A 26,233-nucleotide genomic window follows, 5' to 3' on the forward strand; every position below is an offset into this window, starting at 1 on the left:
GGTGCCTGAACAGAACTTTAAATCTTTGGCCAAACCCGCAGGACCCGAACATCCAGGGGTTCGCCCATCACTACTATTAAACATTTCTAATTTTGAAAGCATTTTTACGCTGCAGCATTTCATCCACACCTGCCTAGAACAGAGACCAGGGCAGTGGTGGGGAAATTGCCGAACCCAGGAAAGGTGTGTTTGTAATTCCCTATTACACATACACACCTTCCAAAAACTTTGCACAGTCCTGTCTGTATAGTAAGTTTAGTTAGGCATTTTAAAAATAGTATTTTATACCATATTTGAAAGAAAAGTGAAAAGTGCATGAGAATCCCAAAATATAAAGAAATATGTAAAAGATAAAGTTTGCAGGGTGTTTTAGTAGTGAAGATTTATTCAGGTTTAATAATAATAAAACAAATATTTATCTTTTTGAAATCTTGGAATCCCCATGTTCATGATGGGAGAAGCTAAGTGTTTACATGCCGTTTACATCATGTATCTGAAATGGAGCATGGCAGTCATGTAAGAATATGACTGGTTAATTATATCCACTGGATGAGCTAGAACATTTACCTAGAACAGAGGTCCCCAACTCCAGTCCTCAAGGCCCACCAACAGGTCATGTTTTCAGGATTTCCTTTGCATTGCACAGGTGATGCAATTATTACCTGGGCAAGACTAAGGAAATCCTGAAAACATGACCTGTTGGTGGGCCTTGAGGACTGGAGTTGGGGACCTCTGACCTAGAAGACACATTCTACATATGCTTCATTAAATACTTTTGATGTAACAAGATGTATAGGAAACTGGCCTATTGTCTTGCATTCTAAACAAGTGTGTGCTGTTAAATATTTCTACATTATTTCACTGACTAAGGCTACGTTCACACTAGCGTTGTGCGCCGCTGCGTCGGCGACGCAACGCACGCAAAAACGCGGCAAAACGCACGCAAAAACGCTGCGTTTTGCGACGCATGCGTCGTTTTTTGCTGAAAATCGGACGCAAGAAAAATGCAACTTGTTGCGTTTTCTTGGTCCGATGCTTGCGGCAAAAAAGATGCATGCGTCGCACAACGCAACAAACAAAAACGCATGCGTTCCCCATGTAAAATATAGGGGCGCATGACGCGTGCGTCGCCGCTGCGTCGCCCGACGCTAACCCGACGCACACTAGCATAACGCTAGTGTGAACGTAGCCTAAGTTACAGCCATTTATCCATGATCCTCACAGCAGTTACACAAATGAGGGTTGTAAAGAAACCTCTTCTATAGTAATCACAAGCATAAGAAGACATGGTATTTGCAGAAATTCAATGCAAGCTACTGTATACGCTTTGGTCCAAAATTCAGCAGCCATAAGATTGTGTCGTACAGCCTGTATACAGATGTGCAGGTATATTTGTGCACCAATTACAATCTGAAAGCATTTTAGATGGATATGTGATAGACGGGAAGACTGAGTGAATTAGGTTTACCACCAGCCCAGATGTAACAGCTGTCTCTCCTGCCTTAGGGACGGGGACACGCTACGAGGCGGACAGCTTGCTGCTAAGTGTGTGATTAGCAATGTATGCATTGTTGAATAGAGACGGAAGAGGTCTGATCACTGCACAGGGTCATCACACTGCATCCTCTGGGGCTTGCTCTTCGCTTTGGTATACATGGTGTGTGAAGGTGTGAGAAATCATCTGACCTGTGACCAGCATCTAAAGACAAACGATCAAGGCAATAAAGCCACTGTAAATTCACATGCAGCATAATGCAGCTGTATGGGAACAGTAGTAATATTAAAACCCCATCAAGCAGCTCCAGGACCAAGCTGCAATCTGTGTCATTACATTAATCATTTCATGTAAGAAAGGCAGCACATACATAGCGCAGTGTATAGTGGTGGCTCAGAGATGGCATCTGTCACCATTGGCAAATTACAGGAGGCATACTGTGAAAAGCACAATGCTCATCTCTGCCTAGGGATTATGTGGATGTGTGTGATCAGAGGCGTGGGAAAGCAGAGATAGCGATGCGGTGCCCAACCTCCAATTACAGTCAATCATGGAGGGAGTGGGTAAGAAAGCCAATGTGAGAAGGGCTTTCAGAAATAATTACAAGAGATTTGTTTTATCAGCCCTCCGCCCCCCCAAGTGCTGCAAGAGGTCTAACAACACAATTCACATCAGCACTGAAAGGGTGTACAAAGAATGGCGCCTTTCCTTCTTGATATGCTTGCCGTGTCCCTAATGGCGCTCAATTCTTTGTTCCTTAGCAACAGACTTCCACCAAATATTTTGGCAGCATTTCAGGGATATCTCATCCTGCAAATACTTCCCATCACTCTTTTATGCAGCATAGCAGGACTCCCACATCTGACACACAAGGGGGTCCATGAGACAATTCTCAGCATTCACTGAGGGCTGGGTGAGGAAGAGGCACAGCAATCTGTACTGATGGCTTTTACTGACAACCTAAAGAGGCGAATGTTTAACGGAGATCATTTTCATCAGTGAACAGTTTTCCTCAATATGAAAGAAAAGATCATCAGATTTTGTAGAAACACGATCGATCCTGAAGGGAAAAGGGAGATTACACGCACGGCTTTAGGAGATACTTTATAGGTTGCCGCAGGTGTATCAATATTAGCAACACATCATATAGCTGTAACGGCAAACATTGGAGAACGAGTGCGAAAATGCAACCCAAAACCCATTCATTTATCAAAAAGTGCCAATACGGCAATTTAATATCACATCACAGAGGATTTGCAAAATACTCCCCCTTACACACACATGCCACTCCTCTGCGTATATATATATATATATATATATATATATATTTATATTTACATACATACAGTACAGACCAAATGTTTGGACACACCTTCTCATTTAAAGACTATGAAAATTGTACATTCACACTGAAGGCATCAAAACTATGAATTACGGTAAAACTATATACCGTACTTAACAAAAAAGAGTGAAACAACTGAAATTATGGCTGATATTCTAGGTTCTTCAAAGTAGCCACCTTTTGCTTTCCTAGTCATAAAAATACAGAAAAATCTTTAAATGAGAAGGTGTCCAAACTTTTTGTCTGTACTGTACATACACACACTGCCCCTTTGCAAAATACACACAGCCAATCTGCAAAATATTATATTTATTAATAAATAAAAAAGGTATGCCAATTGGGGACATGTTTACTAGGATTGGTACATGCCTGGGAACCCTTTGCACCCTGTGACTATTTTTGTGCTGCTTTTTCACATATGTACATATATATACACACAGACATACACACACAATATATATATATATATATATATATATATATATATATATATATATATATATATATATATATATATATATATATATATATATATATATATATATATATATATATATATATATATAATTGTCTAAGGTCCATTTCAGTCTGTTTGTAACGGAAATCCCGTGTCGCTGACTGGTCGCGCCCGGCCAGCCGGGACCAATCAGCGATATTGAGGCGGGATTTAAACAACGCTTCACTTTTTACTATTGATGCAGCCTATGCAGCATCAATAATAAAAAGATATAATGTTAATAATAAAAACATTTTTTTATATTCTCACCTTCCGGCGTCCCCGGCAGCTTTTCCCGCTCCTCGCGATGCTCCGGTCCCAGTAATGCTTTGCGGTAATCACCCCAGATGACATAGGAGTCTCGTTATTGCCGCAAAGCATCACTGGGAACGGTTCTGGCGGGAGCATCGCTAAAGACCTGGGCTGGATCCGGGGGCCGCCGAAAGGTGAGTATATAACTTTATTTTAATTCTTTTTTTGTAACAAGGATATGGTGCCCACACTATACTACGTGGCTGTGTTATATACTACGTGGACTATGCTATATACTGCGTGGGCTGTGCTATATACTGCATGGGCTGTGCTATATACTACGTGGGCAGTGCTATATACTGCGTGGGCAGTGCTATATACTACATGGCTGTGCTATATACCACATGGCTGTCCTATATACTATGTGGGCTGTGTTATATGCTACGTGGCTGTGTTGTATACTACATGGCTGTGTTGCATACTACATGGCTGTGTTGCATACTACATGGCCTGTGTTGTATGCTACATGGCTGTGTTATATGCTACGTTGCGGTTTTATATGCTACGTTGCTGTTTTATATGCTACGTTGCTGTTCTATATGCTACGTGGGCTGTATGATATACTATGTGGGCTATATTATATGCTACGTGGCTGTGCCATATACTACATGGCTGTGTTACATACTACGTGGCTGTGTTACATACTACGTGGCTGTGCTATATACGTGGGCTGTGTTAGATGCTACGTGGGCTGTGCAATATACTACGTGGCTGTGTTATATGCTACGTGGCTGTGCTATATGTTACGTGGGCTGTGTTATATACTACGTGGGCTGTGTTATATACTGCGTGGGCTGTGTTATATGCTACGTGGCTGTGCTATATGCTACGTGGGCTGTGTTATATGCTACGTGCGACAGGCGCAGTCCGGCCGCGAATTGGCGCGGGATTTGAACCACGCTTTGCTGATTAGTCGCGCTCGGCCGAATCCTGTGTATTCATTGCATTATTCTTAAATCTTCATAAATAAACTACATACATATTCTAGAATACCCGATGCATTAGAATCGGGCCACCATCTAATATATATACATACACACACACATACAAACACTATATATACTGTTATGACCTGGTGGTCAGGACAATAATGGACCTAGTGGTTAAGAGCACACGGAAAGACCTGATAGTTACTGATAATAAAGGACGAGCTCTGGGACGTGGGAACTCTGCTGACCGCAATCCCTAATCCTATCAAACACACTAGAAATAGCCGTGGATTGCGCCTAACGCTCCCTATGCAACTCGGCACAGCCTAAGGAACTAGCTAGCCCTGAAGATAGAAAAATAAAGCCTACCTTGCCTCAGAGAAATTCCCCAAAGGAAAAGGCAGCCCCCCACATATAATGACTGTGAGTAAAGATGAAAATACAAACACAGAGATGAAATAGATTTAGCAAAGTGAGGCCCGACTTACTGAACAGACCGAGGATAGGAAAGGTTACTTTGCGGTCAGCACAAAAACCTACAAAAAGACCACGCAGAGGGTGCAAAAAAGACCCTCCGCACCGACTCACGGTGCGGAGGCGCTGCCTCTGCGTCCCAGAGCTTCCAGCAAGCAAGACAACAATAAAAATAGCAAGCTGGACAGAAAAATAGCAAACCAAAGAAATACAAGCTGGAACTTAGCTTCTGCTGGGAAGACAGGTCACAAGAACGATCCAGGAGTGAACTAGACCAATACTGGAACATTGACAGGTGGCATGGAGCAAAGATCTAAGTGGAGTTAAATAGAGCAGCCAGCTAACGAATTAACCTCGTCACCTGTGGAAGGAAACTCAGAAACACCCACCAGAGGAAGTCCATGGACAGAACCAGCCGAAGTACCATTCATGACCACAGGAGGGAGCCCCACAACAGTACCCCCCTTTGAGGAGGGGTCACCGAACCCTCACCAGAGCCCCCAGGCCAACCAGGATGAGCCAAATGAAAGGCACGAACCAGATCGGCAGCATGAACATCAGAGGCAAAAGCCCAGGAATTATCTTCCTGACCATAACCCTTCCACTTGACCAGGTACTGGAGTTTCCGTCTCGAAACACGAGAATCCAAAATCTTCTCCACCACATACTCCAACTCCCCCTCAACCAACACCGGGGCAGGAGGATCAACGGATGGAACCACAGGCGCCACGTATCTCCGCAATAACGACCTATGGAACACATTATGGATGGCAAAAGAAGCAGGAAGGGCCAAACGAAATGACACAGGATTGATAACCTCAGAAATCTTATACGGACCAATGAAACGAGGCTTAAACTTAGGAGAGGAAACCTTCATAGGAACATAACGAGACGACAACCAAACCAAATCCCCAACACGAAGTCGGGGACCCACACAGCGCCGGCGGTTAGCGAAACGTTGAGCCTTCTCCTGGGACAATGTCAAATTGTCCACCACATGAGTCCAAATCTGCTGCAACCTATCCACCACAGTATCTACACCAGCACAGTCCGAAGACTCAACCTGCCCTGAAGAGAAACGAGGATGGAAACCAGAATTGCAGAAAAACGGCGAAACCAAAGTAGCCGAGCTGGCCCGATTATTAAGGGCGAGCTCAGCCAACGGCAAAAAGGACACCCAATCATCCTGATCAGCAGAAACAAAGCATCTCAGATATGTTTCCAAAGTTTGATTAGCTCGTTCGGTTTGGCCATTTGTCTGAGGATGGAAAGCCGAGGAAAAAGACAAATCAATGCCCATCCTTGCACAAAAGAACCGCCAAAACCTCGAAACAAACTGGGAACCTCTGTCAGAAACGATGTTCTCTGGGATACCATGTAAACGAACCACATGCTGGAAAAATAATGGCACCAAATCAGAGGAGGAAGGCAATTTAGACAAAGGTACCAAATGGACCATCTTAGAAAAGCGATCACAAACCACCCAAATGACCGACATCTTTTGAGAGACGGGGAGATCCGAAATAAAATCCATAGAAATATGCGTCCAGGGCCTCTTCGGGACCGGCAAGGGCAAAAGCAACCCACTGGCACAAGAACAGCAGGGCTTAGCCCGAGCACAAGTCCCACAGGACTGCACAAAAGAACGCACATCCCGTGACAAAGACGGCCACCAGAAGGATTTAGCCACCAAATCTCTGGTACCAAAGATTCCAGGATGCCCAGCCAACACTGAACAATGAATCTCAGAGATAACTACTAGTCCATCTATCAGGGACAAACAGTTTCTCCGCTGGGCAACGGTCAGGTCTATCAGCCTGAAATTTTTACAGCACCCGCCGCAAATCAGGGGAGATGGCAGACAAAATTACCCTTTCTTTGAGAATACCCACCGGCTCAGGAACACCCGGAGAGTCAGGCACAAAACTCCTTGACAGGGCATCAGCCTTCACATTCTTAGAGCCCGGAAGGTACGAAACCACAAAATCAAAACGGGAGAAAAATAACGACCATCTAGCCTGTCTCGGATTCAACTGTTTGGCAGACTCAAGATAAGTCAAATTCTTGTGATCTGTCAAGACCACCACGCGATGCTTGGCTCCTTCAAGCCAATGACGCCACTTCTCGAATGCCCACTTCATGGCCAACAACTCACGATTACCAACATCATAATTACACTCAGCAGGCGAAAACTTTCTAGAAAAGAAAGCACATGGCTTCATCACCGAGCCATCAGAACTTCTTTGCGACAAAACAGCCCCAGCTCCAATCTCAGAAGCATCAACCTCAACCTGAAACGGGAGTGAAACATCTGGCTGGCACAACACAGGGGCAGAAGAAAAACGACGCTTCAACTCCTGAAAAGCCTCTACAGCTGCAGAAGACCAATTGACCACATCAGCACCCTTCTTGGTCAAATCAGTCAACGGTTTAGCAACAGTAGAAAAATTAGCGATGAAGCGCCGATAAAAATTAGCAAAGCCCAGGAACTTTTGCAGGCTCTTCACAGATGTCGGCTGAGTCCAATCGTAAATGGCCTGGACTTTAACAGGGTCCATCTCGGTAGTAGAAGGGGAAAAAAGGAACCCCAAAAATGAAACCTTCTGAACTCCTAAGAGACACTTTGACCCCTTCACAAACAAGGAATTCGCACGAAGGACCTGGAACACCATTCTGACCTGCTTCACATGAGACTCCCAATCATCCAAAAAGACCAAAATATCATCCAAATACACAATCAGGAATTTATCCAGGTACTCTCGGAAGATGTCATGCATAAAGGACTGAAATACTGATGGAGCATTGGAAATCCCGAATGGCATAACCAGGTACTCAAAATGGCCCTCAGGCATATTAAATGCTGTTTTCCATTCATCGCCTTGTTTAATACGCACAAGATTATACGCCCCTCGAAGATCTATCTTGGTGAACCAACTAGCCCCTTTAATACGAGCAAACAAATCAGACAGCAACGGCAAAGGATACTGAAATTTGACTGTAATTTTATTAAGAAGGCGGTAATCAATACAAGGTCTCAAAGAACCATCCTTCTTGGCCACAAAAAAGAACCCTGCTCCTAATGGTGATGACGACGGGCGAATATGGCCTTTCTCCAAGGATTCCTTTATATAACTCCGCATAGCGGCGTGTTCTGGCACAGATAAATTGAACAATCGGCCCTTAGGAAACTTACTACCAGGAATCAAATTAATTGCACAATCGCAATCCCTATGAGGAGGGAGGGCACTGGCTTTGGGCTCATCAAATACATCCCGATAATCCGACAAAAACTCTGGAACTTCAGAAGGAGTGGAAGACGAAATAGACAAAAATGGAACATTACCATGTACTCCCTGGCAACCCCAGCTGGACACAGACATAGATTTCCAGTCCAATACTGGATTATGAACCTGTAGCCATGGCAACCCCAAAACGACCACATCATGCAGATTATGCAACACCAGAAAGCGGATATCCTCCTGATGTGCAGGAGCCATGCACATGGTCAATTGGGTCCAGTACTGAGGCTTATTCTTGGCCAAAGGCGTAGCATCAATTCCTCTCAATGGAATAGGATACTGCAAGGGCTCCAAGAAAAAAACCACAGCGCCTAGCATACTCCAAGTCCATCAAATTCAGGGCAGCGCCTGAATCCACAAATGCCATAACAGAATAGGATGACAAAGAGCAAATCAGAGTAACAGACAATAGAAATTTAGACTGTACCGTACCAATGGTGGCAGACTTAGCGAACCGCTTAGTGCGCTTAGGACAATCGGAGATAGCATGAGTGGAATCACCACAGTAAAAACATAGCCCATTCCGACGTCTGTGTTCTTGCCGTTCAGCTCTGGTCAAAGTCCTATCACATTGAATAGGCTCAGGCCCATGCTCAGATAGTACCGCCAAATGGTGCAGCTTTACGCTCACGCAAGCGTCGATCGATCTGAATGGCCAAAGACATAGACTCATTCAGACCAGCAGGCATGGGAAACCCCACCATGACATCCTTAAGGGCTTCAGAGAGACCCTTTCTGAAGATTGCTGCCAGGGCACATTCATTCCACTGAGTGAGCACAGACCACTTTCTAAACTTCTGACAATATATCTCCGCTTCATCCTGACCCTGACACAGAGCCAGCAAGATTTTCTCTGCCTGATCCACTGAATTAGGTTCGTCATAAGGCAATCCAAGCGCCAGGAAAAACGCATCAACATCACGCAATGCCGGATCTCCTGGCGCAAGGGAAAATGCCCAGTCTTGAGGGTCACCACGTAACAAAGAAATAATGATCTTTACTTGTTGAACAGGGTCACCTGAGGAGCGAGGTTTCAAGGCAAGAAACAATTTACAATTATTTTTGAAATTCAAGAACTTAGATCTATCACCAAAAAACAAATCAGGAATTGGAATCCTAGGCTCTGACATCGGATTCTGAACCACAAAATCTTGAATGTTTTGTACCCTTGTAGTGAGATTATCCATCCAAGAGGACAGACCTTGAATGTTCATGTTTGTTTACACCTGTGTCCTGAACCACCCAGAGGTAAAGGGGAAAAGAGACAAAACACACTGCAAAGAAAAAAAAATGGTCTCAGAACTTCTCTTATCCCTCTATTGAGATGCATTAGTACTTTGGGCCACCTGTACTGTTATGACCTGGTGGTCAGGACAATAATGGCCCTGGTGGTTAAGAGCACACGGAAAGACCTGATAGTTACTGATAATAAAGGACGAGCTCTGGGACGTGGGAACTCTGCTGACCGCAATCCCTAATCCTATCAAACACACTAGAAATAGCCGTGGATTGCGCCTAACGCTCCCTATGCAACTCGGCACAGCCTAAGGAACTAGCTAGCCCTGAAGATAGAAAAATAAAGCCTACCTTGCCTCAGAGAAATTCCCCAAAGGAAAAGGCAGCCCCCCACATATAATGACTGTGAGTAAAGATGAAAATACAAACACAGAGATGAAATAGATTTAGCAAAGTGAGGCCCGACTTACTGAACAGACCGAGGATAGGAAAGGTTACTTTGCGGTCAGCACAAAAACCTACAAAAAGACCACGCAGAGGGCGCAAAAAAGACCCTCCGCACCGACTCACGGTGCGGAGGCGCTCCCTCTGCGTCCCAGAGGTTCCAGCAAGCAAGACAACAATAAAAATAGCAAGCTGGACAGAAAAATAGCAAACCAAAGAAATACAAGCTGGAACTTAGCTTCTGCTGGGAAGACAGGTCACAAGAACGATCCAGGAGTGAACTAGACCAATACTGGAACATTGACAGGTGGCATGGAGCAAAGATCTAAGTGGAGTTAAATAGAGCAGCCAGCTAACGAATTAACCTCGTCACCTGTGGAAGGAAACTCAGAAACACCCACCAGAGGAAGTCCATGGACAGAACCAGCCGAAGTACCATTCATGACCACAGGAGGGAGCCCGACAACAGAATTCACAACAATATACACACAGAGAGAGAGAGAGAGAGAGATAATGCCGTTCAGGCATTAAAGCCTGTTTTTCTTTAATTTTTGTGCTGTTTTCCTTTTTTTATCTCTATTATTGGAAGCCATTTGAACATTGGTTGGGAAAGCGCTGCACGACAACTGCGGTAATACGTGATGCTGTTCCAATTTTGACATACATTATATATATATATATATACACACACATATATATCCACATTATATATATATATATATATATATATATATATATATATATATATATATATATATATATATATATATATATATATATATATATATATATTTATGTCTCGTACATACTCTAATTTTGCCACAGAGACTGGGAAAACTTATTGACTCGAATATAAGCCTAGGGTAAGAAATGCAGCAGCTACTGGTAATTTTCAAAAATAAAAATAGATACCAATAAAAGTAAAATTAATTGAAACATCAGTAGGTTAAATGTTTTTGAATATTCATATTGAATCAGGAGCCCCATAAGATGCTCCATACACGATACGCCCCATATAATGCTCCATATAAAGGTTAATGATGGGTCCCATAAGATACTCCATCCAAAAATATGCCCCATATAATTCTCCATATAAAGGTTAATGATGGCCCCATAAGATGCTCCATACAAAATATGCCCCATATAATGCTCCATAAAGGTTAATGATGGCCCCATAAGATGCTCCATATAAAAATATGCCCCATATAATGCTGTATAAAGATTAATGATGGCCCCATAAGATGCTCCATAGAAAATGTGCCCCATATAATGCTCATATCAGTTCAGCTTATGTGGATAGGATTATTGTATATCTTCTGCTGCAAAAAAAAAAACTAAAACAAAAAAAAACATACTAACCTTTCGTTGCTGCCCACTGCTCCTCCACGTCGCCGGCTGTCTGCAGAGACTGTTCCGGCAGAGGGCACGCACTAACCACGTCATCGCGCCCTCTGACCTGAACGTCACAGCCAGAGGACCCGGGAAGACAGTGCAGCGGTGGAATGGGGACAGGTGAATATCGCAAGGGCCGGTGTCCTGAGTAAGCGGAGGCAAAGGCACCTGGCTCCCATAGCACGCCGGTGTCCCCACCCGCTCAGGACACCATCACTTGTCCCGATGCCAACGCCGACCCTGACAGCAGCTACCGGAACACTTACCGAGGCTGCAGGAGAGCGCGGACATGTTCCGGGGACCTCAGGACTGGGACCGTGATTCCTGAGTAAGTCGAGGGTGTCTTTTTCAGCCAAAAAAAGGCGATGAAAAACACCAGATTACGTACCGGTAATGCTCTTTTATAGAGCCACGACAGCACCCACTTGAGAGAGGGGATCCGCCCCTTAGGAACAGGAAACCCTATGGAGAGAATAAAGGGGGCGGTCCCCCTCGCTCCCACAGTTGGGTTACAGAGAATGAGAGGAACCGCCCACCAGTATTAGTAGGCAATCCAATATTATCGTTTATCTTTAGTTAACATAAGTATAGCTAACTACAAGAACCATTCACCCTTATCAGTGCATCTATGAAAGAATAATTATTAGGGAAGGAAGTGAAGGGGTGCTGTCGTGGATCTATAAAAGAGCATTACCGGTACGTAATCCGGTGTTTTCTCCTCGCCACGACAGCACCCACTTGAGAGACTTACAGAGATAGTCATTTGGGAGGGATCACCGTGTTAAGAACTGATCTATTAAAGGACAAGTCAGATGAGGAAGACAAGTCCAATCTATAGTGAGTATAGAAAGTAGTAGGAGAAGACCAGGTTGCAGCCTTACATATCAGTTCTATTGGAACCTCCGCTCTCTCAGCCCAGGAAGAAGACATCGCCCGGGTAGAGTGTGCATTTACAGTCTCAGGAGGGTTCTCTCCTTTTGCTAGATAGGCCAAGCGAATCGCATCCCGAATCCACCGAGATAACGTGTTCTTCGTTACACCAGAACCTTTCTTGTGGCCCTGGAAGGAAATAAAAAGAGCCCTGCTCTTCCACCAGAGACTAGTCCTATCTAGGTATGCTATTACAGCCCTTTTTACATCTGGAGAAATTCCAAAATAGCAGAAATAGGAACTTCTCCTGACAGAGCTGTAGGGTAGAAAGTTAGAATTTTTTTCCATACTCTTACATATATGGTTATTGTAGACCTCTTCCTACTAAGTAAAAGGGTATCAATCAACCTCTCTGAAAAACCTCTCAGTTTTAATAGTTGCCTTTCAAACACCAGGCTGTCAACCGTAGGCCCTTCACATGAGGGTGGTTAAAAGGACCTTGAGAGAGAAGGTCCTGAGTCTCTGGAAGAATCCACGGATCTGAGACAGACATGGCTCTGAGGCAGGAAAACCATGGTCTCTTGGGCCAGAATGGTGCTATCAGGATTATGTTCGCTTTGTCTTCCCTTATCTTCCTGATTACAGTTGGAAGGAGTATTAATGGAGGAAAGGAGTAAGCTTGCCGGAATGTCCATGGAACTTGGAGAGCATCCAGGATATCGGGGTTGTCGGAGAGGAACAATGAAGCAAACTTTTTGACCTGTCTGTTGTCTCTTGTTGCAAAAAGGTCTATGTCAGGAGTGCCCCACTTCTTGGCTATCATCATGAAGATACGCCGACTGAGTACCCACTCTCCCTGATGGAGAGCGTGACGGCTGAGGAAATCTGCCTTTGAATTGTCCACTCCTCTGACATGTAGTGCGGACAATGAAAGGAAATGTCTTTCGGCTATAGAAAGAATGTCATTTGATATAAACATGAGAGCTCCTGATCTCGTTCCTCCTTGATGGTTTATATATGCCACAGAAGTCATATTGTCTGATAGTATTCTCGTGGGAGTTCCGTGTAACTGCGGAAGGAATTTACATATGGCATAATAAACTGCTTTTAGTTCCCTTTCGTTAGACGAATCATCTGACTCACTAACAGCCCATTGGCCTTGAACTATCTGGTCCTCTAGATGTGCTCCCCAACCAGTAGGACTGGCGTTAGTAAAAATTATCTTCGAAGGTTTAATTACCCATGGGACTCCCCCGACCAGATGATTCGGCCCCAACCACCAATAGAGGGACTCTATTACATTTGATGGGAGGTTTAAACGACTACCTAAATGGCCTTGAAATTTACCTTCCTCCTGTAAAATTAAATATTGTAACCGCCTAGTGTGGAATTGAGCCCATGGAACCGCCGGAATGCACGACGTAAAGGAACCTAAAAAGGGACATACCATCCCTAAGGGAGATTACAGGGTTATTAATTACCAACTGTACCTTATTTTATTATGGACTGTTTGGATTCTGGAAGGAAACATCTCTGACATTCAGAGTCTAGGATAAGACCCAAGAACGTTTGCCGGGTTGTTGGAGATAATCTGGATTTTTCCCAGTTAAGCCCCCGTCACACATAGCGAGATCGCTAGCAAGATCACTGCTGAGTCACAAGTTTTGTGACGCAACAGCGACCTCAGTAGCGATCTCGCTATGTGTGACACGTACCAGCGACCAGGCCCCTGCTGTGAGATCGCTGGTCGTGTCGGAATGGCCTGGACCGTTTTTTGATCGTTGAGGTCCCGCTGGGTAGCACAGATCGCTGTGTTTGACACCTTACCAACGACCTCGTTGGCAGGACATCCCATTGAATCATCATGAAATAGCATCGTTGTACAGGTCGCTACAGGTCGCCGCATCGCTGCTGCGTCGTTGGGGAGATCGCACTGTGTGACATCTCACCAGCGACCACATAGTGACACAGCAACGATCCCTGACAGGTCGTATCGTTGTCGGGATCGCTTAAGCGTCGCTATGTGTGACGGGGCCTTAAATCAACCATCCTATTTCCTGCAGGGATGAGATTGTGTTAGATAGACGCTGTTTTCACTGTGAGGGGGAGTTTCCAACTACCAGAAGGTCATCTAGATATGGAATTATGAGAGTATCTTTAATCTTAAAAATGACATCACCTCCGACATTAATTTAGTAAAAACTCTGGGAGCTATTGACAGTCCGAAGGGCATGGCCATGTATTGAAAATGATGTATTTGCCCATTAATCATTATCGCCACACGCAGATACTGCTGGTGTTCAATATAAATTGGCAGATGATAGTATGCATCTTTTAAGTCGAGGACTGCCATAAAGCACCCCGGGAATAGAAGTTTAATCGCGGACCTGATCGATTCCATCTTGAAGGTTTGGTTTTCCAGAAAGATGTTCAGCTTTTTTAGATTTATTATAGTTCTATATGATCCGTCAGGTTTTGGGATCAAAAATAAAGGGGAGTAAAAACCTTTCCCCCTCTGATGATACGGGACTTCAACTAATACTTTTTTGGAAAGGAGATTAATTATTTCCTGTTCCAAAAACTGTTGTTGAGATTGAGACTTCACAGAAGTCAACAGGAATGAGTCCAGAGGGACTCGAGTTGGAGGTTACTGCGCGCCACTGTGGGGTGAAAAAAGATAGTCTACCACCCACTGGTAGATCCGTATTAACGCGGTTTATCTTCCATTTTAAATTGACGCTTCCCGAAAAAGGAGCCTCTTTGTTTGTTATCCTTATTTGCCCAGCGGTCTTAGTTTTTGAAATCCCTTCTCTTATTAAAGATAGGCTTCCGGAAGGCTCTCCCATAGGACGGAAAATAGTTATTAGGGAACCCCTTTTTTCTTTCGCCTGCTTTGGTGAGGATCTCATCTAACTTTGTACCAAAAAGGTACTCACCCTGGCAAGGAAGGCCACATAATTTTGTTTTTGTCTGGGCGTCCCCCTTCCATCCTTTTAGCCACATGGCTCTACGAGCCGCGTTCGTTAGGCCCGCTGATTTGGCAGCCAATCTAATCGACTCAGCAGATGAGTCCGCTAAAAATGCCGTAGCGCCTCTGATTAGGGGTAAGGAAGAGATCAATTTTTCTCTAGATAGTCCTCCTTTTAAACCCTCTTCCAGGTCATTAAGCCAGACTAACATGGACCTTGCAGTGCATGTAGCCGATATAGCCGGTCTAAATGCCCCAGAACATGATTCTCATTCTCGTTTTAACAAAGTATCGGCCTTACGATCCAGTGGGTCTTGTAAGGAAGCCGAATCTTCTACAGGGAGTAAGGATTTTTTGGACGTGGATGCAACCGCTACGTCTACCTTTGGGGCTTTGGCCCAGATTGACATGTCCTCATCCTTAAAGGGATAACGTCTTTTTGACGAAGATGGTAATCCTTTCTGCCCTTGGCTCTCCCATTCTTTTTTAATTAAATCTTTGATTGGAGTTATTACAGGAAAGGTAGGCCTCTTCTTTTCTGACAATCCTGCAAACATTATATCCTGCGGTGTTTTAGGATCCTTACTGCTTTTAACACCCATGGTGTTACATACAGCTTTCACCAGATTATCTATACTCTCCGTAGGAAAACACGTATCTTGTTCCCCTTCTGAGGAAATATATTCCAGAGAGGCATCCGTATCTGTTTTATCAGAAGAATGATCTGACCTTGGCGAACTATACTTCCTGCTCCTAGAATCAGGAATACTTTCTGTACTTTGGAAAGCCCGTAACTCGTCCCTAATCATCTGTCTGATGTCTTCGGATCTTACAGAGGCTTCCTCCCGTACAGTTTTCTCAATACAGACATAACACATTTTCTTTGTGTAATTATCCGGGAGGGGCTGGGTACACAAGGCACAAGGTTTGTGCTTTGATTTTTCCGATCTTTTTGCCTAGGGTATATAAATAAGAGGGTCCATAATCAGCTTAATAGGGAGGGTACACACTCACCCCAGTGAAGCAGATGATCAAGGTACCAGCCGTAGAGGAGGAGATGCAGGCACAGGCTGAGATGAAGATCGGTCAGACCTCTTCTCCTTAGCACTCTTTGTGGAGGATTTTTGTCCGCTGTTTATGCTGCTGCGAGGGAATTTAGCTGTGTCCTCTGAAGGCACCACTGAGTCCTGAGGTGGCGTCGCCATGCTTGGACGCCGAGGAATCAGCGCTGGAGCCTTTTAATGCTGGGTGCCGCCATCTTCTTCCTGTTGAACCCGGAAGTCCTCACCACTTCCGGGTCGCGGCCATCTTGGATCTCGTGCGCACTGCCCGGCGTCATCTCTCCTCTGCTCCCACTCTGGACGCTTCCACCTTGCTTCCAGGGGAGCAAAATGGCAGCTACACACCCGTGCATACCGCCAGCAGCGGCGCCGCGCTCCAGGGCATAATTACCTGCCGCAGGCCTGCTGATGCGTCCTCCTGCCCGTGATCCATGCGATCTCCTGCCCTGGCCTCACGGAGCCTGCCAGCGGAGGGGGGAAACTAATACCAGGACCCCCGACGCTGCTTCCAGCACTGGAGACCCTGCCGTCTTCACAGGTAAACCGCAAAGACGGCATCCAGGCTAGGTATCCTCTTCCATGGGTTCCCTTAGGAACAAGAAACCAACTGTGGGAGCGAGGGGGACCGCCCCTTTTATTCTCTCCATAGGGTTTCCTGTTCCTAAGGGGCGGATCCCCTCTCTCAAGTGGGTGCTGTCGTGGCGAGGAGAAAACTAGGCTTATACACGAGTATATACGATATATGAGATTATATATATATACTAGATGGTGGCCCAATTCTAACGCATCGGGTATGCTATAATATGCATGTCCACGTAGTATATTGCCCAGTCACGTAGTATAATGCTCCATGCAGTTATGGCCCCATATAATGCTCCATGCAGTTACGGCCCAATAGATGCCCCATATAATGCTCCATGCAGTTCATTATGGCCCCATAGATGCCCCATATAATGCTCCATGCAGTTATGGCCCCATAGATGCCCCATATAATGCTCCATGCAGTTATGGCCCCATAGATGCCCCATATAATGCTCCATGCAGTTATGGCCCCATAGATTCCCCTTATAATGCTCCATGCAGTTATGGCCCCATAGATGCCCCATATAATGCTCCATGCAGTTCATTATGGTCCCATAGATGCCCCATATAATGCTCCATGCAGTTCATTATGGCCCCATAGATGCCCCATATAATGCTCCATGCAGTTCATTATGGCCCCATAGATGCCCCATATAATGCTCCATGCAGTTCATTATGGCCCCATAGATGCCCCATATAATGCTCAATTCAGTTATGGCCCCATATAATGCTCCATGCAGTTATGGCCCCATAGATGCCCCATATAATGCTCAATGCAGTTATGGCCCCATAGATGCCCCATATAATGCGCCATGCAGTTCATTATGGTCCCATAGATGCCCCATATAATGCCCCATGCAGTTCATTATGGCCCCATAGATGTCCCATATAATGCTCCATGCAGTTCATTATAGCCCCATAGATGCCCAATATAATGCTCCATGCAGTTATGGCCCCATAGATGCCCCATATAATGCTCCATGCAGTTATGGCCCCATAGATGCTCCATATAATGCTCCATGCAGTTATGGCCCCATATAATGCTCCATACAATGCTCCATGCAGTTATGGCCCCATAGATGCCCCATATAATGCTCCATGCAGTTATGGCCCCATAGATGCCCTATTTAATGCTCCATGCAGTTATGGCCCCATAGATGCCCCATATAATGCTCCATGCAGTTCATTATGGCCCCATAGATGCCCCATATAATGCTCCATGCAGTTCATTATGGCCCCATAGATGTCCCATATAATGGTCCATGTAGCTCATTATGGCCCCATAGATGCCCCATATAATGCTCCATGCAGTTATGGCCCCATAGATGCCCCATATAATGCTCCATGCAGTTATGGCCCCATAGATGCCCCATATAATGCTCCATGCAGTTCATTATGGCCCCATAGATGCCCCATATAATGCTCCATGCAGTTCATTATGGCCCCATAGATGCCCAATATAATGCTCCATACACTTATGGACCCATAGATGCCCCATATAATGCTCCATGCAGTTATGGCCCCATAGATGCTCCATATAATGCTCCATGCAGTTATGGCCCCATATAATGCTCCATGCAGTTATGGCCCCATAGATGCCCCATATAATGCTCCATACAGTTATGGCCCCATAGATGCCCCATATAATGCTCCATGCAGTTATGGCCCCATAGATGCCCTATTTAATGCTCCATGCAGTTCTTTATGGCCCCATAGACGATCCATACAGCAATGTGCCACATGTAATACTGCTGCTGCAATAAAAAAAAAAAAAAAAAAATCACATACTCACCTCTCGTCGCTGCTCCTCAGCGTTCCGTCTCTCCGCACTGACTGTTCAGGCAGAGGGCGGCGCGCTCTAATACCTCATCGCGCCCTCTGACCTGCACAGTCACAGCAAGAGGACGGGAAGAATTTTGTTTGAATGCAGATTGCACATTTTCTGTTAGTACAATAAACCTCATTTCAAGGCACAAACATTACTGTGTCCAACAGTTATTAGATATATGAAACTGAAATAGCTGTTGCAAAAAAAACAATTTTTATAAAACATTAAGCTTAAGATTAATAGGGGTGCCCAAACTTTTTCATATAACTGTAAATGGCCCACCCTGTAGAACACCGTAAACTGTAAATGGTTTGCAAATAATACAGTGGGTACAGAAAGTATTCAGACCCCTTTAATTTTTTCAGTTTCATTGCAGCCATTTGGTAAATTCAAAAAAGTTCATTTTTTTCCACATTAATGTACACTCTGCAACCTATCTTGACTGAAAAAAGGTAGACATTTTTTCAAATTTATTAAAAAAGAAAAATTGCTATATCACATGGTCATAAATATCCATACTCTCTGCTCAGACACTCATTTAAGTCACATGCTGTCCATTTTCTTGTGATCCTCCTTGAGATGGTTCTACTCCTTCAATGGAGGCCAGCTGTGTTTAATTAAACTGATAGGGCTTGATTTGGAAAGGCACACACCTGTCTATATAAAACCTCACAGCTCACAGTGCATGACAGACCAAATGACAATCATGAGATCAACGGAACTGGCCAAGGAGCTCAGAGACAGAATTTTGGCAAGGCACAGATCTGGCCAAGGTTACAAAAGAATTTCTGCAGCACTCAAGGTTCCCAAAAGCACAGTGGCTCCAAAATCCTTAAATGGAAGAAGTTCGGGACCACCAGAAGTCCTCCCAGACCTGGCCATCCAGCCAAACTGAGCAACTGTGGGAGAAGAACTGGTGAGAGAGGTACAGAAGATCCCCAAGATCACTGTGACTGAGCTCCAGAAATGCAGTAGGGAAATGGGAGAAAGTTCCACAATGTCAACTATCACTGCAGCCCTCCACCAGTCGGTCCTTTATGGCAGAGTGGCCCGACAGAAGACGCTCCTTAGTGCAAAACATATGAAGGCCCGCATAGTTTGCTAAAAAACATATGAAGGACTCCCAGACTGTGAGAAATAAGATGCTCTGGTCTGATAAGACGAAGATAGACCTTTTTGGTGATAATTCTAAGTGGTATGTGTGGAGAAAGCCAGGCACTGCTCATCACCTGCCCAATACAATCCCAACAGTGAAACATGGTGGTGGCAACCTCATGCTATGGGGGTGTTTTTCAGCTGCAGGGACAGGACAACTGGTTCCGATTGAAGGAAACATGAATGTGGTTAAGTGCAGAAATATCCTGGATGAAAACCTCTTCCAGAGGGCTCTGCACCTCAGACTTGGCAGAAGGTTTACCTTCCATCAAGTCAATGACCCTAAGCACAAAGCTAAAATAACAAAGGAGTGGCTTCAGAACAACTCTGTGACCATTCTTGACTGGCCCAGCCAGAGCCCTGACCTAAACCCAATTGAGCATCTCTGGAGAGACCTGAAAATGTCTGTCCACCAACGTTCACATCCAACCTGATGGAACTGGGGAGGATCTGCAAGGTAGAACGCCAGAGGATCCCCAAATCCAGGTGTGAAAAACTTGTTGCATCATTCCCAAGAAGACTCATGGCTGTACTAGCTCAAAAGGGTGCTTCTACTCAATACTGAGCAAAGGGTCTGAATACTTATGACCATGTGAAATTTCAGTTATTCTTTTTTAGTAGATTTGCAAAAATTTCGACATTTCTGTTTTTTTTTTCAGTCAAGATGGGGTGCAAAGTGTACATTAACGAGAAAAAAAAAATGAACTTTTTTGAATTTACCAAATGGCTGCAATGAAACAAAGAGAAAAAAATTAAAGGGGTCTGAATACTTTCCGTACTCACTGTAGGTGCTACTGTAAAAAAACAGACAATATGGACGACAAGTGAGGAAAAAAAAAATCATACCACTTTTCTGGATGCGCATGGGATCGATTTTTTTTTATACTGTTGTAGACAGCCACACTGATTTTAAATAGTATTTACTTACGCTTACAGATTAGAACTATGGGTGCAAGTGAATAATTTTTTTTTCTTTACATTACAGGAAGTAAAACAAAATAAAAAAGGTATGGGTGATGGTCACTAAAAGAACAGCAATGCACTTCAAACACAGAAAAAAGCTCTATTTAACCTCATAAGGCCTCATTCATGTTCCATGTACTTCTTCCATTCGTTTTTTTATTACAGAAACACAGCATGTAATCATTATAATCTATGGTGCTATTCAAATGTCTGGAATGTTTCATTTTTCACAGAGATGTGTACATTTTTTGCAGTATCATGGATGAAAAGTGTCCAACAGAACTCTAAAAAGGCTTCGGGTCCATGAAAAACACATACAGTACATGGATGGCATCAGTGTGCACTCAGTGTGCTGTCCATTTTCAATTTTTCTAAGCATAGGAGAAGCTTTATAAATGTGTCTATCAGTAAAAACCACAACACAGACACGCAAAACCTTCACTGATAATTTTTACATAGCGCTAACATATTCCGCAGTGCTTTACAGTTTTGCACACATTATCATCACTGTCTCCGATGGGGCTCACAATCTAAATTCCCTATCAGTATGTCTTTGGAATGTTGGAGGAAACCGGAGAACCCGGAAGAAACCCACGCAAACACGGGGAGAACATACAAACTCCTTCCAGATGTTGTCCTTGGTGGGATTTGAACCCAGGACTCCAGCACTGCAATGCTAGCCACTGAGCCACCGTGTTGCCCAATATGATGACAAAGTGTTGATTGAAACCGACACACAGACCGACACTGATGACAAACTGATGGTAAAAACGGACCCACGGACCGTACACTGATGACACAAGGACCGTACACATATGAAACAATAATGGTAAAACTGGACACACAAACCAAATACTGATGACACACTGATGGTAAATACAGACACACGGATCGTACACGGATGACACTAATCCAAAATACAGATTACACCACTATCATTTTTTCACATGGACATATGAAAGAGAACTAATAGAGTTCAGACTCTGCTGTTGTAGGAAACAAGGATCCCTAAATACAAGCGCTCAACCCACAAATGTGACTCAAGACCATTACAAGTCCATAATTATACAGGTCATTTGACATGAGTAAGAATAATAATTATCTCCATTAATACAGCTTTTCGCAACGGAACATTCTAAGCACAAACGGAATATTTTTTGACACTTACTGCTATGTAGTACACCTTCGCCTTCTCCACCAGCTGCCAGTTCTCCTTCAAGTCAAGGTGCTTTGCTTTATCATAGCAGTTAGCAGCCGCTAAGTTTGCGACCAGAGACCTGAAAAAAATACAGATCAAGCTTTATTTTGGAGAAACCAATATAAGTCAGTGAACCCTAAAAGGAATGCCATTGTTTACATCAGGTTTGAAGTTAAATGTATTTCTATTTTTAACCCATTAGGGACAGAGCCAATTTGTGCTGAAAGGGAACCTGTCAGCAGTTTTGGACGATATACGATACAGCCGCTGTCTTTCAGGGCTTATCTATAGCATTCTATAATGTGATGTTTTAGGCCACATTCACACGTTGCGTCCTGTCCTGCGGGTTCTCCCGCAGCGGATTTGATAAATCTGCAGGGCAAACCCGCTGCGGTTATCCCTGCAGATTTATCACGTTTTGTCCTGCGGGTTCCGCTGCGGGATTTTACCCCTACTATTGATGCTGCATATGCAGCAATATGCAGCATCAATAGTAATGTTAAAAATAATAAAATAATTATATACTCACCCTCTGACGTCCCGATCTCCTCGGCGCTGCAGGCGGCGGTCCGGTTCCAAAGATGCTGTGCGACCAGGACCTTCGTGACGTCAAGGTCATGTGACCGCGACATCACCGCAGGTCCTGGTCGCATAGCAAACCTGAGACAGGACGGCCGCGTGCAGCGCTGAGACTTCAGAGGTGAGTATATCATGATTTTTTTTATTTTAATTCTTTTTTTTTTTTACTCAAATATGGTTCCCGGGGCCTGGAGGAGAGTCTCCTCTCCTCCACCCCGGGTATAACCCGCACATTATCCGCTTACTTCCCGCATGGTGTGCACAGCCCCATGCGGGAAGTAAGCGGATCAATGCATTTCTATGGGTGCAGAATCGCTGCGATTCTGCACAAAGAAGTGACATGGTCCTTCTTTTTTTTCCGCAGCAATTCAGTGCGTTTTTTTTCGGGATTTTCAGCAATGTGGGCACAGCGGTTTTTGTTTTCCATAGGGTAACATTGTACTGTACCCTGCATGGAAAACAGCTGCGGACCCGCAGCGGCAAAATCGCGGCGGTTCCGCAGTAAAAACCGCATAGTGTGAACATACCCTTAAACCTCCTAAAGTGCAAACAAAATAAAAGAACATTTTACAAACGGTGCTGATGACTTTTGGGGTCCGATTTCTCCTGTTATCCTTGGGAAAAAGAAATAATTTGGGTCTGAAGTGTAATTTTTTTGTGAAAAAAAGTTAAACGTTCATATTTTTTTTTTTTTAACAATCCAAAAATTCCTGTGAAGTTTATTAACCCAGAAGGGTTAATAAACTTCTCGAATGTGGTTTTGAGCACTTGAGGAATGCAGTTTTTAGAATGTCACTTTTAGGTATTTTCTATCATATAGACCCCTTAAAGTGACTTTAAATGTGATGTGGTCCCAAAAAAAAAAAAAACTGGTGTTGTAAAAAGGAGGAGCCGCTGGTCAACTTTTAACCCTTATAACATCCTAACAAAAAAATGTTGGTTCCAAAATTGTGCTGATGTAAAGTAGACATGTGGAAAATGTTACTTATTAAGGATTTTGTATAACACATCTGTGTGATTTAAGGGCATGAAAATTCAAAGTTGAAAAATTGCAAAATTTTGGCCAAATTTCCGTTTTTCCTCACAAGTAAATGCAAGTCATATCAAAGAAATTTTACCACTATCATGAAGTACAATATGTCACGAGAAAACAATGTAAGAATCACCGGGATCCATGGAAGCGTTCCAGAGTTATTACCTCATAAAAGGACAGTGGTCAGAATTGTAAAAATTAGCCTGGTCATTAACATGCAAACCAGACTGGAGGCAGATGTTTATAGCCTGGGAAGGAGGTAATACCCATGGAGCTTCCCAGGCTATTAATATAAGCTCACAGCTGTATATTTAGCCTTTACTGGCTATTAAAATAGGGCAGCCCCCAAAAAATGAAGTGGAGTCCCTCTATAATTAATAACCAGAAAAGGCTAAGCATACAGCTGTAGGCTGATATTAATAGCCTAGGAAGGGGTCATGGATATTGCCCCCTCGGCTACAAACACCAGCTCTCAGCTGCGCCAGAAATGGTGCATCTCAAAGATGCGCCAATTCCGCCACTTAGCCTTTCTCTTCCCACTTGCCCTGTAGCGGTGGCAAGTTGGGTAATAGTTGTGGGGTTGATGTCACCTTTGCATTGTAAGGTGACATCAAACCCACGACTTAGTAATGGAGAGGTGTCAATAAGATATCCACTACTAATCCTATAGTTGTTACATGTTAAATAAAGACACCAACGCCCTCGCTTTCCTGGAAAAAAAAAAAAACACCACAAATACTCCCTGTTCCAATGTAACCCATTTAATAATGAGTGTCCCATGAAGATCTCCCGTGTAGAGCTGTCACATCGGGTGATGTGACCGCTTTTCAGGGCCTCCGATGACACACTGACCGGAGATAATCCTTCCGCAGTGTAGTTCACTGGATTTCGTGCTTTCACGTTACAGGACTATCACTGTGTGAGAATTTTCTCAGGCAGCGATGCCACAAGTGAGAGCATGAACTTCGGTGACCTATAGGTGGCGGAGTGATCCACTGCGGGAGGATCAACTCCGGTCACTATCTCCCGATGTAGTAGGGACAATAGTTATTAAATTAATCACATCGTAACAGGGAGTATACTGTTTATTATATATTTTTTTGCAGGCAATCGAGGGCGTCGGAGGATTAGCTGTTTGGTAAGTATGTACTCTATGTGTATATGTGTTTTTTTTAAAACTATTCAACAGTAGCCAGATGATGGGACTACTATCCCATTATCGGTTAATGCTGTCACTGTTCTATGACAGCAGACATAGCCGGATGGGACTAGTCCCAACAGACTATGCCTGCCTACACACAGAGACACACACAGCCGAGCACACACCCGCAGACATGCACACACACACACAGACACCCGCAGACAGACACGCACATCATCTCCGCGCACACAGTCTCCGCCCACACAGTCTTCCTCATCCCTATCTGCTGCGTTTTTTGCAGGCAACTCTGCAGCAAAAAAAGCAAATCTTTTTACACCTGTGGTTTTGCGGCAGATTTGACTGACTCAATGGAAGTCAATGGATATTTTGCGGCAGATTTGACTGACTCAATGGAAGTCAATGGATGCAGAAATGCTGTAGATCCGCAAAAAGAATTGACATGCTGCAGAAAATAAAACGCTGAAAATCCGCACGGATTTTTCACAGCATGTGCACACCAATTCTAGATTTCCCACAGATTAACATTGGTTGTGCACTACACTGCGGATTTGATATAATTCCACAGGTCCAAAAACACTGCGGATCCACATCAAAATCCGCAACATGTGCAGATAGCCTAAATCACTATATAAGGCCGGAGAAACATGACTAAAACAGAAGCAGAAAGTGGAGTACCTATACTTATACATGTACAGTGTTGTGATACCTGCAAAAGTGGAAACACCCATGCAATATTATGAATTTTCCAGGGATTCTCTTGGGGGTGCTTGCTTCTCTGATATTGATGTTTTAAAGCTCCTTGGTGATGATGTGAGTATATGTACTTATTACCTTTATATGTACTTATTACCTTTATATGTACTTATTACCTTTATATGTACTTATTACCTTTATATGATAAAATATATAAAAGTGTATGCAATTATACTATTCATTTAATTTAGTACTTTGAAATAAAACTGCGTTACATTGTAAGTAAAACCCGCACTTTCCAAACTAACGGTATTTTACTGCCTAAGGATACAGAGCGATTCCAGCAATAATTTAAAAGTCATGATTTATTGATACATAATTTAAAATAATTACAAATAACATAAAATATTAGTACAAATAAAAAAAACAAAAAGCACAGGGTCGGAATAAACCTCCAAAATGGGGATGCGTACAAATTAAGGAAAGGTAGGCCCCCCTATGCAGTATAGTATAGAGCTCTTAAAGTGAAAAAAAAAAAAAAACATTCTAATGCCCAAAATCCTATCATGAATATCAATTAGTTTAGTTCTGCCCCATAAAAAAATCACTACTGCAATTTATTGAAGATTCCAAAAAGGTGCTTAGTGCAAAAAAACGGAATCCAAACAATTATTTATGGTCAAACTATAGAAATCACTATATGCTAAAACTGACCTGCCTTT

General features: G+C 43.7%; 1 protein-coding gene across 4 annotated transcripts in view; it reads right to left on the reverse strand.

Annotated features, from left to right (window-relative positions):
- The window catches only part of ADK (adenosine kinase), a 390,840-nt gene that overhangs the window by 97,750 nt on the left and 266,857 nt on the right, over positions 1-26,233 (reverse strand). For all 4 annotated transcript variants that reach the window (XM_069753001.1, XM_069753002.1, XM_069753004.1 and 1 more), the window contains one exon: positions 22,015-22,123. In XM_069753001.1, coding sequence (XP_069609102.1) covers positions 22,015-22,123 — 109 coding nt within the window. The remainder of the gene's footprint in view (positions 1-22,014; positions 22,124-26,233) is intronic.

This window comes from Ranitomeya imitator, chromosome 2 (assembly GCF_032444005.1).
Source record: "Ranitomeya imitator isolate aRanImi1 chromosome 2, aRanImi1.pri, whole genome shotgun sequence".
NCBI classification, from domain to species: Eukaryota; Metazoa; Chordata; class Amphibia; order Anura; family Dendrobatidae; genus Ranitomeya; species Ranitomeya imitator.